We start from the raw sequence: 14751 nt of genomic DNA, 5'->3' as shown, positions 1-14751 counted from the left end.
TTCAAGTCAGCCTATTTCAAATAACTATGTTAGGTCTATTGCGAGGTCACATTACATGCCAAGTAAGAAGTAAATGCTGCACAATGCCCTCTTGCTCAATAAGAGATTTAGCCCTCCTGTTTAGTTGTACAAAACCATTTCACAAAACAAACATACTTACTGTCTCTGCTGCTGAAGTGGTCAGAGCCTTTCCACATTAATGGAATTCGGAGATCTAAAAGCAAGCAGGAAAAATTAAACACGGTGACATCTTGATGCTATCCCAATACAATCCAAAAATTCAGAATTGTTTCTTTTAATCCTTATCTGCGGCAAAGGTCAAGCACACTGTATCCAGCAGCCTGCCTAATCAATCATCAATGATACTGTTCAATTATCATAGACTTCCCTTTGGCAGAATATCAGAAGAACATCAACTGAAAGGGCATTTTCAGTTAAGAAAAGTTTAGAATCTTACACAAATGTACCTAAAAATACAGTGGTACCTTGGTTCTTGAACTTTATCTGTTCCGGGAGTCTGTTCGACTCCCGAAACCATTCGAAAACCAAGGCGTGACTTCCGATTGGCTTCCAGCACTCAGTTGGAAGCCATGGTAGCCACATCAGACACTCAACTTCCGAAAAACATTCGCAAACTGGAACACTCACTTCCGGGTTTGCAGCTTTCGGGAGCCGATTTGTTCGGAAGGTACCACTTTACAGTACTTGGAAATTGGGAGCTTTTATTTATTTAAGTTAGTCCATTATTCAGTCAATAGTGCTGATTTAGCTTGGGAATATCTCAGTGACAGATTGTTATTTCACAGTGTGCCAGGTTCTTCTAAAGGACCAGGGGCATCAGTGACGCAGAAGAATTTTGCCCAAAAGCTTGGTGAGCTACTGCCACAGAGAGTAAACAGCCCTAGGCTGGAAGAACCAGCAGTCTGATTCTGTAAGAACAAGTCCATAAAGGCACTTGGCTAGCTCAACATAAGAAAGCACTTTTATTCAGAATCTCCCACTCCTTCCACCACATCTCAAGGATGCTTGCAAAACAGTGAAATCATTCATTCGGCTAGATTTGGCTCGGTTTGGATAGAGCTCAAGAAGATTCCTCCATTCTTCTCCCAAGTCTCAAAAAAAAGGGGGGATTCCTTTAGCCAGTGTGGTGTAGCGGTTAAGAGTGATGGACTCGTAATCTGGTGAACCGGGTTTGATTCCCCGCTCCTCCAAATGCAGCTGCTGGGTGACTTTGGGCTAGTCACACTTCTCTGAAGTCTCTCAGCCTCACTCACCTCACAGTGTGTTTGTTGTGGGGGAGGAAGGGAAAGGAGATTGCTAGCCAGTTTGAGACTCCTTAGGGTAGTGATAAAGCGGGATATCAAATCCAAACTCTCCTTCTTCTTCTTCCAGAGAAGCTTGCAAAGCCACAAGAGCCTAGCCACTTTGCAAATATCTCCACAGCTCAGCACTTACAGCTTAGAGGTAGGGGATTTGGTCAGAGGTTTGCTGCCACAGTTGTGGTGCGCTTCAGAGGCACAGGAATGGAGCTGAAATCTAACAAGGCATCATCACATGGTTAGTGGCAGCCACAATTTTTGACTGGCTACCAAGGCCAAATTATGTGGACCCTTGAATATGACAGCTCCTGCTATCTTCGAGGAAGATGCACCACACTATATTTTGAGATCACAGGATAATTTTGTGTGGAATATTTTACCTTTGTATTGCCAACTAATAAGCAAAATGATTTGAACACCACAAGAGGTAGATATTAGAAGACACTGACAAGCTGCATGTTTTTCCAACACTTTTGGGAAAAAATAGGATACATTTGGCTTTAAAAGGAAGAGAAGCACCCAATAATCACAGAAAAAGAGTTGAGATGTAATGTTTTACACTGTTTACTGAAACTGGAATGGCAATTTATTAGAATCACTCATTTCCCGTTATGAGTAAAAATCAAAGTAACTTGGCTTTCAAATGATGCTTCATAAAGAGTTTGCAACATGCAGGGAAACGTGGAATGGCAGAAGTGAACAGCTTCATGTCAAAGAAGATTACATCTCAATCAATTTCATAAGCAGACATTCTTTGGCCTATGGTGCACATTATCGAAGCCTGCTATTTCAGCAATAAATCCCACTGGCAATGTATTCTCATGAGACTCTGCTTCAAAGCTTTCATAGCGTTTAATTGGCTATCCGTTTCTTGGAGTCACATTAATGTAACAAAATCCAACACTGAGGCAAGAATAAAATAGAACTTAAACTAAACAGATAAAAAGCTGGCAATAATAGATTTATTTTCAATAAAGGCAGAAGGTTATTTTCTTCAGAGCTTCACCAGAAAAAAATTACTGGTCAGAGCAACTAATCACTTTATATAATTATATTCTGGCACACAGGCAAAGGTTTTGTAGTTTAGCCTGGCAAGTTGGAAAATTAGTGCTGCTGCTGCTGCTATTTCCCCCCTACACAATTCACTTTTATGTTCTGGGTCTCCGTAATCTTGCCTTTCACTGATTCTCTTCTGATCTGTCTAATAGTTCTTTCAATATTTCCATAGGTGGAAGCTCTTCTTTTGCTTTTCCTCTGTTGGGGATCTTGGGTTCCTCAGGGATCTGTTCTAGGATCCCTGCTTTTCTGCCACTGCACATTATTCCTGGGAGACCTCATCAAATCTGTAATACTATGGCTTTCTGTACTCCCTGCAGGGAGATAACACCCAGCTCTTTCTTTCTCTCCTCCTGAGCTGTTCTCCCTGCAATCCTACATCTCCAGCCACCTGATATTTGTACTTGCAAGTTGTTTTTTCAAACTCTTGTTTCAACCTCAGTATGTCCAAGATGGAACTGCTCATCTTTCTCCCCAAGGTCTGAACTCCTTATGTGCTATCCTGAATCCACTGATAATGCTACCATCCACCATGCTGAACAGGTACATGGCCTTGGCACAGTCTCATAGTTCCTCCTAATCTTGAGGCAAGGACCTATCCTTCTGTAATTGGTAAAATGCCATGCACAATGGTGGTGTTATGTAAATAACAAAAAGGTCCCTGTCCAACTGAGTTAACAATCTAGATTTAGACACTAGGACAGGTGTCTACAACAAAGACGAGGCAAACGTAATTGGAACAATTTTTGAAGGTATAAATACATATATTTAGGCTTTGAATTTGGAACTAAGGAGGTAAGCCAAAGGTGTCATGGATGAAGTGGGCCTTGAGAAGGGCTTCAATTACTAAAGCTGTTTGGGGAGCAAATTCAAGGCATAAGCAGTAGTGAGGGGCAAGTCATTAAAACAGGAGTCCTTCAGACAGGTGAGGATGATCAGTTTAAAAGAGAGAACGTCACAGACCCCCTCTCCCCACTCACCTTTTTGAAAAACTAAGACTGTGATCCTACTCGCCAGTTAAATGCACCTTGCATTCTGTTTAAATTAATGAGCCTTATTTTTGGAATATGCCAGTTTAGGACCAAGACATAGAAGTATAATTTAGAATGCAATATTTGTAATTTCACTGCTTATGCCACATCAGGAGTAATTTTCAAAACTATTCCTGCTTGGTTCTTAAGCAGTTATATCCTCCAGTGATGAAGCTGGAAATGTATCCTTTGTACAAGACAGTTACACAGTGAGGGTGATAAGGCCTTGAATATTATCTTAAATGCAATGAATGCATTTACTTTCCAAATGGATTTAGTTACAGAGTTACCCAAGGCTAGCCATTTCAGACAGAGAGCGTGCATTTCAGTGAAAAGACACTGCATTGCAATTTATATTGCATCAGCAAATTTTCAAGCACACCAACTGAAGGCTTTCAGAACATAATAATACCTGATATAGCAAGTCTCCCTCCACAAGCTTCACGGTCTTTAGCTGCAAAATCTGAACATCTGACAAAACAAAATAAAGATTATAATTAGATAAAGAAATGAATTTCTATCCACTTTTCTTTCAAAAAAAATTTGTCTGAGGTCATGAGGTCAGATTATTGTGTATTCAGTTATGCTCAAGAGGGATCCACACATCAAAGTATTGTAACTCTAACCAACCCATTAAAATTAAGCCACTTAGGGTTCAAAAATGACACATTTTTTGCATTTTCTAGGACACTGTAGCACATTCATAACTGTGCACATTCACACCCTTCCCCCCTCCAAAATAGCTCTATCATATAAAATCTACTGGAACTTCTAAGTTTGGTTGAAACCAAACAAATTTGGCAAACCACATTTGTGCTCTTCTGCAACTTCCCATCTTTCAATGACATTTGAACATAACTAGTACCTTGTGTCTTGGGCAAATTTCTCTAGGTATCCTTTTTTCTCATAACAGGAACTGGTGCAAGATGGACTGAGCAACAAAGTAAAACAATTTACTTCCTCCTTTGCTTCTGTACTGGACACACAGGAAAAGTCCTTGCAGAGGCATGATCACTCGGTCCTTTTGCCATGAACCCACTATGTCTCTTCACTAGACGTGCAAGAGACAATGCCCTGTCCAGCATAAAAACAAAGTAGAATAGTGCTGGAGTTACAGATTGCGCAATTCCTCTGCCATCAGCCTGCTGTGTTTGTATGCTAGACAAGCAGGTGCTTGGTCTGCTGCATGTCTAGCACAAAAACACAACAGGCTGGTGGTAGAAGGAAGGAGCAGCTGCTGCCAACCCCTTCGTTTCTATGTGGGACGTTAAATAGGAAGCTTCACCTCCTGGATGTCCAGTAAGAAAATGTAATAGGCTGCTGGAGGAGAGATGAAGTGCTCTGAGCCATCAGTGGCAACCTCTTTTGGTTTCTGTGCTAGGCAGAGAGGAGGTAGTATATACATGCTGCCTAGCACAGAAACCTAGGCTGTCCCTGCCCCAGCTGCGAAACACCCTTTTCTACACCCAGCATAGAAATTCAGTGGTGCCCTGTCCTCCTTTTGGCAGACAACTTCCTCTTTTGTGCTCATCCTTTTAATGGAATGAATCTGTCCTTTATATATATATTTGTGGATTGCCATTTTAGATTCTGTTCATATATTTGGTTTTCATATTTCTTGTTTTTCTAAGTTTTCTAAGTTGGCAATTTTGTGTAAAAAGCAATGAATGAATGAATACATCAAAAATGTAATAAAAAATAAGCAAGTGGCCAAAGCTACAATGAAGCATAATAATCATTAAAATCAGTATTTTAAAATCCTAAGCCATCTTTTTCTAGTTGGCCTGAGGACAGGTATTTTATTTCCTTTCTTGGTTGATGTAGTTATCAACATTGACCAGCAGATGGCACCAATTAATCATTTTATTTTATTTTATGGGGGGGTGTACAGGGAAGATATTGTAAATATATGCTCAAGCTTTTCTGTGTCATCTAACATTTGATATGGCATCTTTAGATAAGAAATGTAACTGAAAGGCTCAAAACACTTTAAAGGTCACACCTGCCCTGAGAATACTTTGCGTCTGAGGGTCGCAGAGCTGGTTCCCATTGTTTACAGAAAATTTACACATTATCACCTGCTCCTTCCTGTGTTTCTTCATTAGAAGCTGATGTAGGAGACCAGGTTATCCTAGCCATGTGGGAGTCACTCCTCCAAACCCAAAGTGGTTCCCACACAGGATGGTGTTTCTTGTCACTAGACCAATCTCAAGATCTCCATGACTCCTGGATCTCCTTCATAAGAACTCTCTGCTCTTTCAACCCTCTACTTTTCTTCCCACCAAGAGCAGCAACTGAAACTGTTCTTAGACCCTGAATGAGACTAAGGCCACACTGATCATCTGCTGCTTGCAGAAGTTGCACCTGTCTTTCAACTTCAGCAGCAGACACATTTGTGAGCTTCTGTTGCATCACAGCAATTAAGTCAGTAATATTTTCATTAAAAACCCAGTTTTTGAAGAACATTGGTTGGTGAGTAGTTACCCCATGCTGAATTACAGGCCATTATTGTAATAATGAGTGATTAATGGGGAATGCTTGCAAGAAAACTCTTGAGATTACTACTGACCGCACTGCGGTTCTCTTCAAGGTTGATTCTCCTGTCTGTTTCTGTAATTCTGTCCTGTAGGCAAGGATGCGAGCATTGCAAACCATCAGATTCTTAACTGCATGCAATATTTGGTCCTTTTGTGTGCTCACAGCAAGCAGCTTACAAATTCCTTCTCGCATTCTCGTTTCAAAGTCAATTTTCTCTTGAATGCTGCCACCCTAAACACCAAAACACAATCGAGTTGTCAGATAAATCTCAAATGACAGATTTATGATTTATTGGAGGAGAATAAAGTTGGCTAAACCAGGACCAACAGATGCCAGTAACTACAAGCCTCATCAGCCCCCAGCCTCCTTAGCCAACAGTAAAGTATGGCAGGAACTAGTGTAGTTCATCAACATCAAGTTAACTTATCTTTACACTAGGAAGTGTAGATGTTTACTTCATATTCAGTTCTGCGATGGGGTTAGAGAAAGACGTTTTCAGTCTACATTCCAAGGATCCTGGAGAAGAAGGACCATGAAGGGACATACTTCTCTAAAAGGCAATTTGCCCACTGCCCGTTGGCTGCGTTAAGACTCTCAGCCCAAAAGGCCTGGCTAGAGTGCAAGGGGTGACCAGAGTCCTAAAACCAGAGAGCCAGCATCACACAGGGAGGCTATGCCATGGCTCAAGGGATCCTTTGAGGACTACTTGGGTGCAGTAAATTCTATGGGGCAAGTGCCCTTCCTGACAACCCTTTTAAGACTGTACCCTGCAAACAAAGGTGGCCTTCTTTTCATCCATGAGAGCTTCAGCACTAAGTAAGGCAGCTTTGCTTAAGCTGCAGCCTGCCGAAGAGTAAAACGATGGGACTGCTCGCTATTGGGTGGCATTCTGGTTGATCTAAACTCTAAACGGAGGGGTTTTCCTTTATTTGGCGGTCACTGGGCCGGCAAAAAAAAAGAGGGTCACAGGAGGGGACCCTTCATCCCTTCCCCGTCCCTGCTCCGCTACACCACTGAAAGGGGGCAAAAAGTGTGAGTGGGGGGTGTCTTTTGGAGAAAACCCGCCCAAAGCCAAAATCCGAGAGAGTCTCTAAAGCGGAAAGAGTTGAACTTTAATACCTCGCCCCTAGTCCGTTTCCAAATGTTTAGCTCCTGGGGCTAAAAAGGCGATAGGCGCCCGGTCCCTGCCTCTCCTGGCGCTTGAGGAGACGAAAGAGAGGAGGGGGCGGGAATCCATGTCGCCTTCTTCTCTCCTCCCCTGCTTACCATTTACTTGATACAGCATGCAAGGAGGACGAGAAGAAGGAGAGAGAAAGAGAGAAAGACCTCCAAAACAACAGCAACGCGCGCTTGCTCTCCGCCCCCCAAAAAAGGCGGGGAGGCGAAGGGCCTCCGCTGCTCACCTGCCCCTCCTTCACCTGCTGCTCGTCGGCAGCGCGGCCTGCTCGGCACCGCCTCATCGCCTTTCCCGCCTCGGCTATGGCCGCCGCCGCCGCCTCCTCAGAGCCGCCGCAGTTCAAACTTCCCGCTCCGCCTCCTTCGCTCCTACTCCGGCCCAACGGCAGCGCGGGGCCCGCCTTTTCCTCCGCCTCCTTCTCCTGGGCCCGCCTCGGCCGCGGCTCCTCGTCAGAGGCGAATGGCTGCTTAGCATCGCGTTGTTGTTCAGGCGCTTGTTCAGCCAACAGCCCCCGCTTTGCTTCATAGCCGGGACTGACCTCCGGAGACAGAAGTCCTGTTCGCTCACGTTCAGCTCTCTTGACTGAAATAGGTTGTGGGAAACAATGAAGAGAGGGCGCCCCGGAGCATGTGCAGAATGTTCTTCCTCCAACCAGCGCCACGAAGTAGCTGCCGTGCCGCTGCTAGCTATAATCATTATCATTTTTAACGATGTATTCCTCGTCTACTTGACTGGGTTGCTCCAGCCACTCTGGGCGGCTTATACAGTACTGTATAAAATCATAATAAAACATCACACATTGAAAAGCTATACGGGGCTGCCTTCAGCTCGACTAGTACTGCCTGGGACCTCGCTTCAGGAGCACAGCTTGCCAGGGATCAATGAATGGCACCGTGTTGCCCGGTGCCCGCCAGATGTTGTGAACTGTAGTTCCCATCCGTCCCAGCCAGCATTGCCAGTGATTGGGGGTGGGTGGGAGTTATCCAAAACATCTGGAGGGCCCCCAGACCTAAGCTATCTCCCAGGATGTGAGGATAAAAGGGAGAGCCAGCTACACTGCCTTGGACTCCTTAGAAGGCAGGTTATAAGTGTAGCCAATACCCACATACTGGTTCTCATTCTCTTTTCTGAGTGCAATTCACAGTGCCAACCCTAGTTTTTAAAGCCCCTAAAGGGCTTGGGACCTGAGGGACTGCTTATATACACATAAGCCTGTGCGCAGCCATGCACTGCTATCATCCAGAGACCCTTCTAGTCCCTTTGGCATCTGAAATGAGACAAGTTAGTCTTCTAGGTTCTTGTTTGTGCAGTGCTCCCTTGAGGCCAGTTTGGCCACCCATCTGATGTCTTTTAGGGGCTGGGCGAATAACTTTTTCATTTCGCCAGATTTTATCACCACTTACCATCTGATGGAATTTTAGCTTCTACAAGGATTCCATTGGGATTGCCTTTGGATATTACCTCACCGATCTTCGTCATTTTATTATTGCATGCTTAATGCAATTTGTTATGCAATGTTTTGGGGTGTTTTTTTTGCTGAAGGGCAGTACAGAAAACATATTTTAACCGAGAGTGTGCTGCACTGTACCACAGATTTCCTTGACCCAGTGCACCTTTGGAGACCCCCAAATACAGTTGTGAGGTGTATCTGGTTTAGGAGGTATTGCAATCAGAAAAGGCTCATCTGCCTAATATATACTTCTCCATAGAGCTGTTTGACACACTAAAGCCTTGTCACAAAAAATAGCCACTTTGACTGTCATCCTATGCACATTTACACAGGAGTAAGACCAATAGAACACAGTTGCACTTTTCAGCAATCTTAACTGTGCCATCTTTTTGATTAGAAATACAATATGAAGATATTGAGAGGGCTTGAATGTTTTTAGGACTGCAGTTCTAAATTTCCCTAAGCTGGGAGTCATGCTCACTGAAGTCAGTGTGACCTATCTGCAAATAAACATATAGGATCAAGTGAAATCATTTGACTAAAGTTTTGGCCAGGTACTATATAGCAAACTGATATTCTTATACACACACACAGCAGCAGCAGGGAAACCTGGTACATCTAATAAGGCAATTTATGAGAAGGCAGTTTAGTAACCGCACCAAACAGAAGAGAGAAAAGGCACTGAAACTGAAAAATCACAACCTGTTTGTCCATAACACTCTCTAAAATTTGTTATATAGAACTGTGGGTGCTGTGTGGGTCACACAGGTAAATATTCAAAACAAAAAAAAAATTCCTTCCAGTAGCACCTTAAAGACCAACTAAGTTAGTTCTTGGTATGAGCTTTCGTGTGCATGCACACTTCTTCAGGTAAATATTTCGTGTGCATGCACACTTCTTCAGGTAAATATTGTTCAAACGTTTCTGTGTCATATTAACTTTTCTGATCTTTAAGCATTTAGCTTGATTAAAAATGGAGCTCAGTTAAGCAGAGCAGTCAAATCTATATATGTATTTCTAGGGCAACAAATCTATATACTGTGATGGCAGCAATCTTCAATGGCTTTAAGATTGGCTACTAGTCATTATGGTGAGGGACCTCCATACACTCTGCCCAGGCTTCAGTGGTGGATTTATGTATAGGCTAAGTAGGTTGAAGCCTAGGGCCTCTAAATCTAGGGGGCCTCACCAGCCAGCCCGCTCCCCAGTGGGCAGTCTCCCCTCTCCCAAAATTGCAAACCCAAGACTTCATGTGAGGGCAGGGCAACTCGGGCCTGCCAGGCTTGCGCCCTAGATCTCTGCAGCTACAGCAGGCGCTGTCTCTCAAATGCCAACAAACATTTTATTCTAGTGCCTCTGAATAAAAGACATTGGGGAACAATGGCGGGAGAGGGCAGTTGCCCCATGTCCTGCTTTGTGCGCTTCCCAGAGGCATCTAATTGTCCACGAGAAGAAGCAGGAGGCTGGACTGGATAGGCCTCAGGTCTCATCCTGTAGGACACATCTGGGTTCTTATGACTACTCCAGAAAACTAATTTCAGCCTCCTGAGGATTAGACGCAAAAAGACCAGCCCTTTTTGATGGGAAAGATGGAACACGGAGAGAGCAGAAATAGACAAGCATAACTCTGTGGGCGTTATCAAAAATTTGTCAAAAGAGAGTAATAAATCATTACTAAAGAATTTTTTAAATTGTAATGACAGCCATATGTACATGGAAATTTATTTTCTCATTATTAATCCATCAGTACTCAATCAGGCAAACTTTCATTGCTTTGTATTTTCCCCAGGGTACATTTATCTGGAAGCTGTTGAAAAGCTGTCAGAAGATAGGAACAGTATAGTGAAAACCAGTATTAAAATTTACAACCGTTTATTTTGTTGCTGGAAAACTCCAGGTTTTTTTGAATTTTGTTTTTGCTTCCTGCCTTATTAAAATGCCACAGGACTGTTCTTTGGCTGCTTCTATAAACTGATGTGTGTTGTGAATAAATGCATAATACGATGCTTTGTACATTTGTGTAGTGGGAATGCCATAACGAGACAAAATACACCCCCAAAGTGAGCATGTAATGCCAGGCCTTCATTAAGGACACATTCTTTGTGCAGTTGTATGCATTTCTACTCAAAAGTACATCTCATTGAGTTCAATGGTGTTTACCATTAAGTGGGGTACATGATTGCAGCCTCAGCTGACCTGCGGATAACTCCCATTGAATTCAGTGTGGGTTTACTGATTGCACTGTAAGCCAATAATATTTTATTCCAAGAAGATGGATTTCTGAATCATAAAAATAACTGGCATTTTTTAAGAATGGCATTTCTGGACATCTTGATTTCTGCATAATAAAAACTCTTGCTGTGATATTGATGCCCAAAAGTTAGTCTTATTTACAATCTGTGGTTTGTGTTTACTCAATCTGAATGCAGATACATCACTAGTTACTTTAAAGATGTCTCTGTGCTTGCCCTATGGGAGAAGAGTCTCCTGCTCTTCCCTCCAAACGACTTCTTTTAATGCATAATATTTTCCTGCGCTGGAGCTGCTGAAGTGACCAGTGTTCAGGAGCTGGCAATCCCAGTGATCTGCACACATAAGAGCAAAACAACAACAACACAAAAACATTTGAAAATCCTTCTTCATTCTCCTCACACCTGCCCCAATTGATAATGTATATTTTATAAGTTAGATAATCACTTATTATTTATTGTATAACCTGCATCATGTCAAGGGCCCAGGGTGGATAGCAATATTAATTTTTTTAAGTCCAATTACAAAATATTAAACATTGTCTCAAGGGCCTAGGGTGGATAACAATATTAATTTTAAAAACTCCAGTTACAAAATATTAAGCACCATCTCAATGGCCCAGGGTGGATAACAATATTAATGTTTAAAAGTCCAATTACAAAATATTAATCCTACTTGTTGCTTTATTCTTCAACAGATGTAAAGGCCTGGAAAAAAATTGAAAAATAGGTGAGGAAACCACTGCCTCCCCCATGTTTCTTCTCCCCCTATTTATTTCTGAAAAGATGTGGGTGGAGCTGTTCCCCCACCCATCCACTGAATCTTCCCAATCCCCAGGCCTGTTCCTTCCTAATCTCCAGCCACCCAAACCCAATCTGAACAAAGGTGACCTACACCACTTTTAGTACAGTACACTTTTAGTACAGATGGCCACATTCTGCTTTTGATGAATCAGAGGAGCAGAATTGTGAAGCTGAGATAATTGAAATATACTCGGAGTCAAGTGTGAATTTCATTCTCTTTATTCAGCTCATAGTAGCAATGAATAAAACTTTCCCCCAAACGTCTAGCTATATATACATTATTTACACAATGGGCCCCACATGATTGGCTAATTCGGGGCTGCTCCTGCAAGCCAATCAGGTTGCTGATTCACTTCATCCAGGAGCTGATTGGCTGCTCATGCAGGCCAATCAGGTTGCTGATTCACTTCCACCTGGAGCTGGATTGGGTGGCTACTGTGGACCGATCAGACTGCTGCATTCTGGATCCTATTGTTCTAGGATTCAGCTCAGTACATAACAATACAGTGGTACCTCTGGTTGTGAATGAGATCCGTTCCAGAGCCCCGTTCGCATCCAGAAGTGAACGCAACCGCGGGTCACGATTCACCGCTTCTGTGCATGCGCATGACGTCATTTTGGCCGTCTGCGCATGCGCGAGCAGCAGAACCCAGAAGTAACGCGTTCTGTTACTTCCGGCTCACTGCAGTGCGCAATCCGAAAATACTTATCCCGAAGCTACTTCAACCCGAGGTATGACTGTAATATATTTTCCCTTGTGGTCTTGGCTCAGAGCACAGATGGCAGACATGATGAGACAACATTCTTGATTGATCTTGGGAGCAGGAGCGAAACTAGGCTTTATTTCACCAGGTCCAAGGCCAAGTTTGACACCCCCACACCCTCCCACACACATTTGCATTCACACACACACAGTCTGAGAGCCTCAATGGCGCCTGCATGGAGGCTTCACCAGGGGCAAAAAACCCCTGGCTAGCTCCCCCATAGCTACGGCACTCTTCATGGGTCCACCATACTGGGGGGCGCAGAGGTTCTAATTACAGATTTAACCCTATCCCCAACTCTTTATTATGGGTCCAAACCAGCAGGGCTAGTTTAGTCTAACTAGCTGGTTGTACTCAACCTTTCTGTTCATGATCCAGTCATATACATCAGAATGGTACTTACAATGAAACCTCTTTTATTTCTGAGGCATCTAGCACTTTTTGTATCCCTCTTCTTTATAATGGGACGATTTAAAGGGGAGAGAAGTCCACCCCCAGCAGGTACCCTGTATTCCTAAAGATTCTGGCCAAGGTGTGTGACATTGTCCGGCCACCTGTTTCTGGGGAGACAGCCTCTTCTTTCTCCTTCCTTCTATGCATCTTGATAGTTTCCTCTCTCCCAGTGCACACTAATAGAGGGAGGAAGAAGAGACTGGAAATCCAGAAGGGGGCGGCGGGAAAGGGCCTGGGGGTTAAATTTCCAAACCCCAGATATTTCTGAGATTCCACACTACTAGTATAATCAATATGAGCATAATAATGTTTTCCTGCTTGTGAGCGCAAGTGACAGCAGACAGTCCTGCCAAGCAGCAAATTCACTCCCATGCATCAGATTCCCAGAGCAAGAGCGCTCATTATTTGTTCCCTCTCCACTCCCTGGTTTGAAGAATAGGATTGACACAGTTATTCTGTAGGGTGGAGCTGGCCTCAGTCACCAGGCCCATTGGTAGACCAACTCTGTGTTCCAAAGATGTCTGCAAACATGAGATGGAGGCAGGCAACATTATCAACCCCGCCATGTGGGAATCCCTTGCAGATGACCGCAGTGCCCAGAGACTGCAGGCAGTCAGGTTGTGCTTCCATAGCATTGACCAGAGGAGGAATGACCACTGAGAGGAGCGTAGAGAGAAGAAAAGCCATGGTGCATCTACAGCAGCACAACCAGACGCTTTCACCAGCCCCAGCTGCAACAAAACATGTCTCTCCCGCATCGGTCTCCACAGCCACAGCAGGCGCTGCAACTTCCAAAAGTTTGACTTCACCCCCAAAGGGACAAAACTGCTGTGTTTACATTGAATAGGATGCTAGCGTATCCCTGACAGCTCATGTCACTCTGCCTGTGCCCTGTCAGAATTAGGATTAAATCCAAACGCCAACTGGTTTGTGGCATAGCTGTCAACCGTCCCTTATATGGCGGGAAAGTCCCTTATCCCAGCGCTGTGTCCCGCTGCTGTCCCTTATTGATGATGTCCCTTAAATTTCCTGGGTTTCAAAGGAAGCAGCTCCTCTCCCTCCCTCCTTGCCAGCCAGGGAGGAGGGAGACTCCAACTGTGTTGCTTGGCTGCGTTGCTCACCCAATAAGGAGTCTAAGAACAACTGGGAGGTGGAGCTCGCATGCCTTGTGCCGATCAAATCAGCCGTGTTGCCTGGGGACTCGCCTTTGCTCAGCGTTTCCCAGCGGAGAGGTGACGGTGGTTTGTACTGTTGTACTGTTTTATTGTTGTTAGTCGCCTTGAGCCCGGCTTCGGCTGGGGAGGGCGGGATATGAATAAAATTTATTATTATTATTATTATTATTATTATTATTTCCTTGCTGCATCCCCTTTGCCGGGTTGCTGCGCTGTGGGAACCACCGCTTGAGGCTTCATTTGGCTGCTGGCCGGGCTTTCTGCCTTTGGCTCGGAGGGGCTTAGAAGTTGAACGTACCTGCGCCCCTTGGAAAATCCCTTATTTTGGCTGCTGATCCCTTATTTTCGAGGCTGCTGGTCCCTTATTTTCAAATCTGTAAGTTGACAGCTATGGTTTGTGGCTGCGGCGGTTAATCATCCACTATGAAGACGCAGCTATGAGAGCAAAGCACATTTTTATGCAATCTTTCCATTTTGTTTTTCTCCCCCTTGGTTCTCAAGGGAGCCTAGATTACAGCAAAGGCAACAAGCTTTGAGTTGTAAGGAAATACAGGAGGAAATAGTGCCAAACCAGCAGACCATTGGGTATATGGAGTTCTTAATCTCCCAAGTCTCATGAGCAGCCAGATGTGGCTAATCAAACATGTCTTCCTTTGAATTTCTGTGTCCCCACACACACCACACACTTTTTTTTTACTTTCCCCACCTGGCACACTGCAAAATACACAAAGGCTT

At 43.9% G+C, this 14751-nt stretch overlaps 1 protein-coding gene across 3 annotated transcripts in view; it reads right to left on the bottom strand.

Annotated features, from left to right (window-relative positions):
• Window positions 1–7992, bottom strand: part of RTKN2 (rhotekin 2) — a 36181-nt gene extending 28189 nt beyond the window's left edge. Inside the window, exons 1-4 of one of the 3 annotated variants that reach the window (XR_014168804.1) lie at window positions 7348–7932; window positions 5976–6175; window positions 3819–3877; window positions 161–214 (exon numbers count right to left, since the gene is read on the bottom strand). Coding sequence is in view for 2 of the 3 variants with exons in the window: in XM_081913650.1 (XP_081769776.1) it covers window positions 161–214; window positions 3819–3877; window positions 5976–6175; window positions 7348–7404 (370 nt within the window). In the remaining variant the exon portion in view is untranslated. Of the gene's footprint in view, window positions 1–160; window positions 215–3818; window positions 3878–5975; window positions 6176–7347 lie in introns of all 3 variants that reach the window. The other 2 variants (XM_081913650.1, XM_081913649.1) reach the window with 2 other exon arrangements.
• Window positions 7993–14751: the final 6759 nt, after the last annotated feature.

The sequence above is a fragment of the Podarcis melisellensis genome (genome assembly GCF_964234715.1).
Source record: "Podarcis melisellensis genome assembly, chromosome: 5".
NCBI lineage: Eukaryota > Metazoa > Chordata > Lepidosauria > Squamata > Lacertidae > Podarcis > Podarcis melisellensis.
Note: the sequence above shows the minus strand (reverse complement) of the source record. Positions and strands in the feature narration are given on the sequence as shown.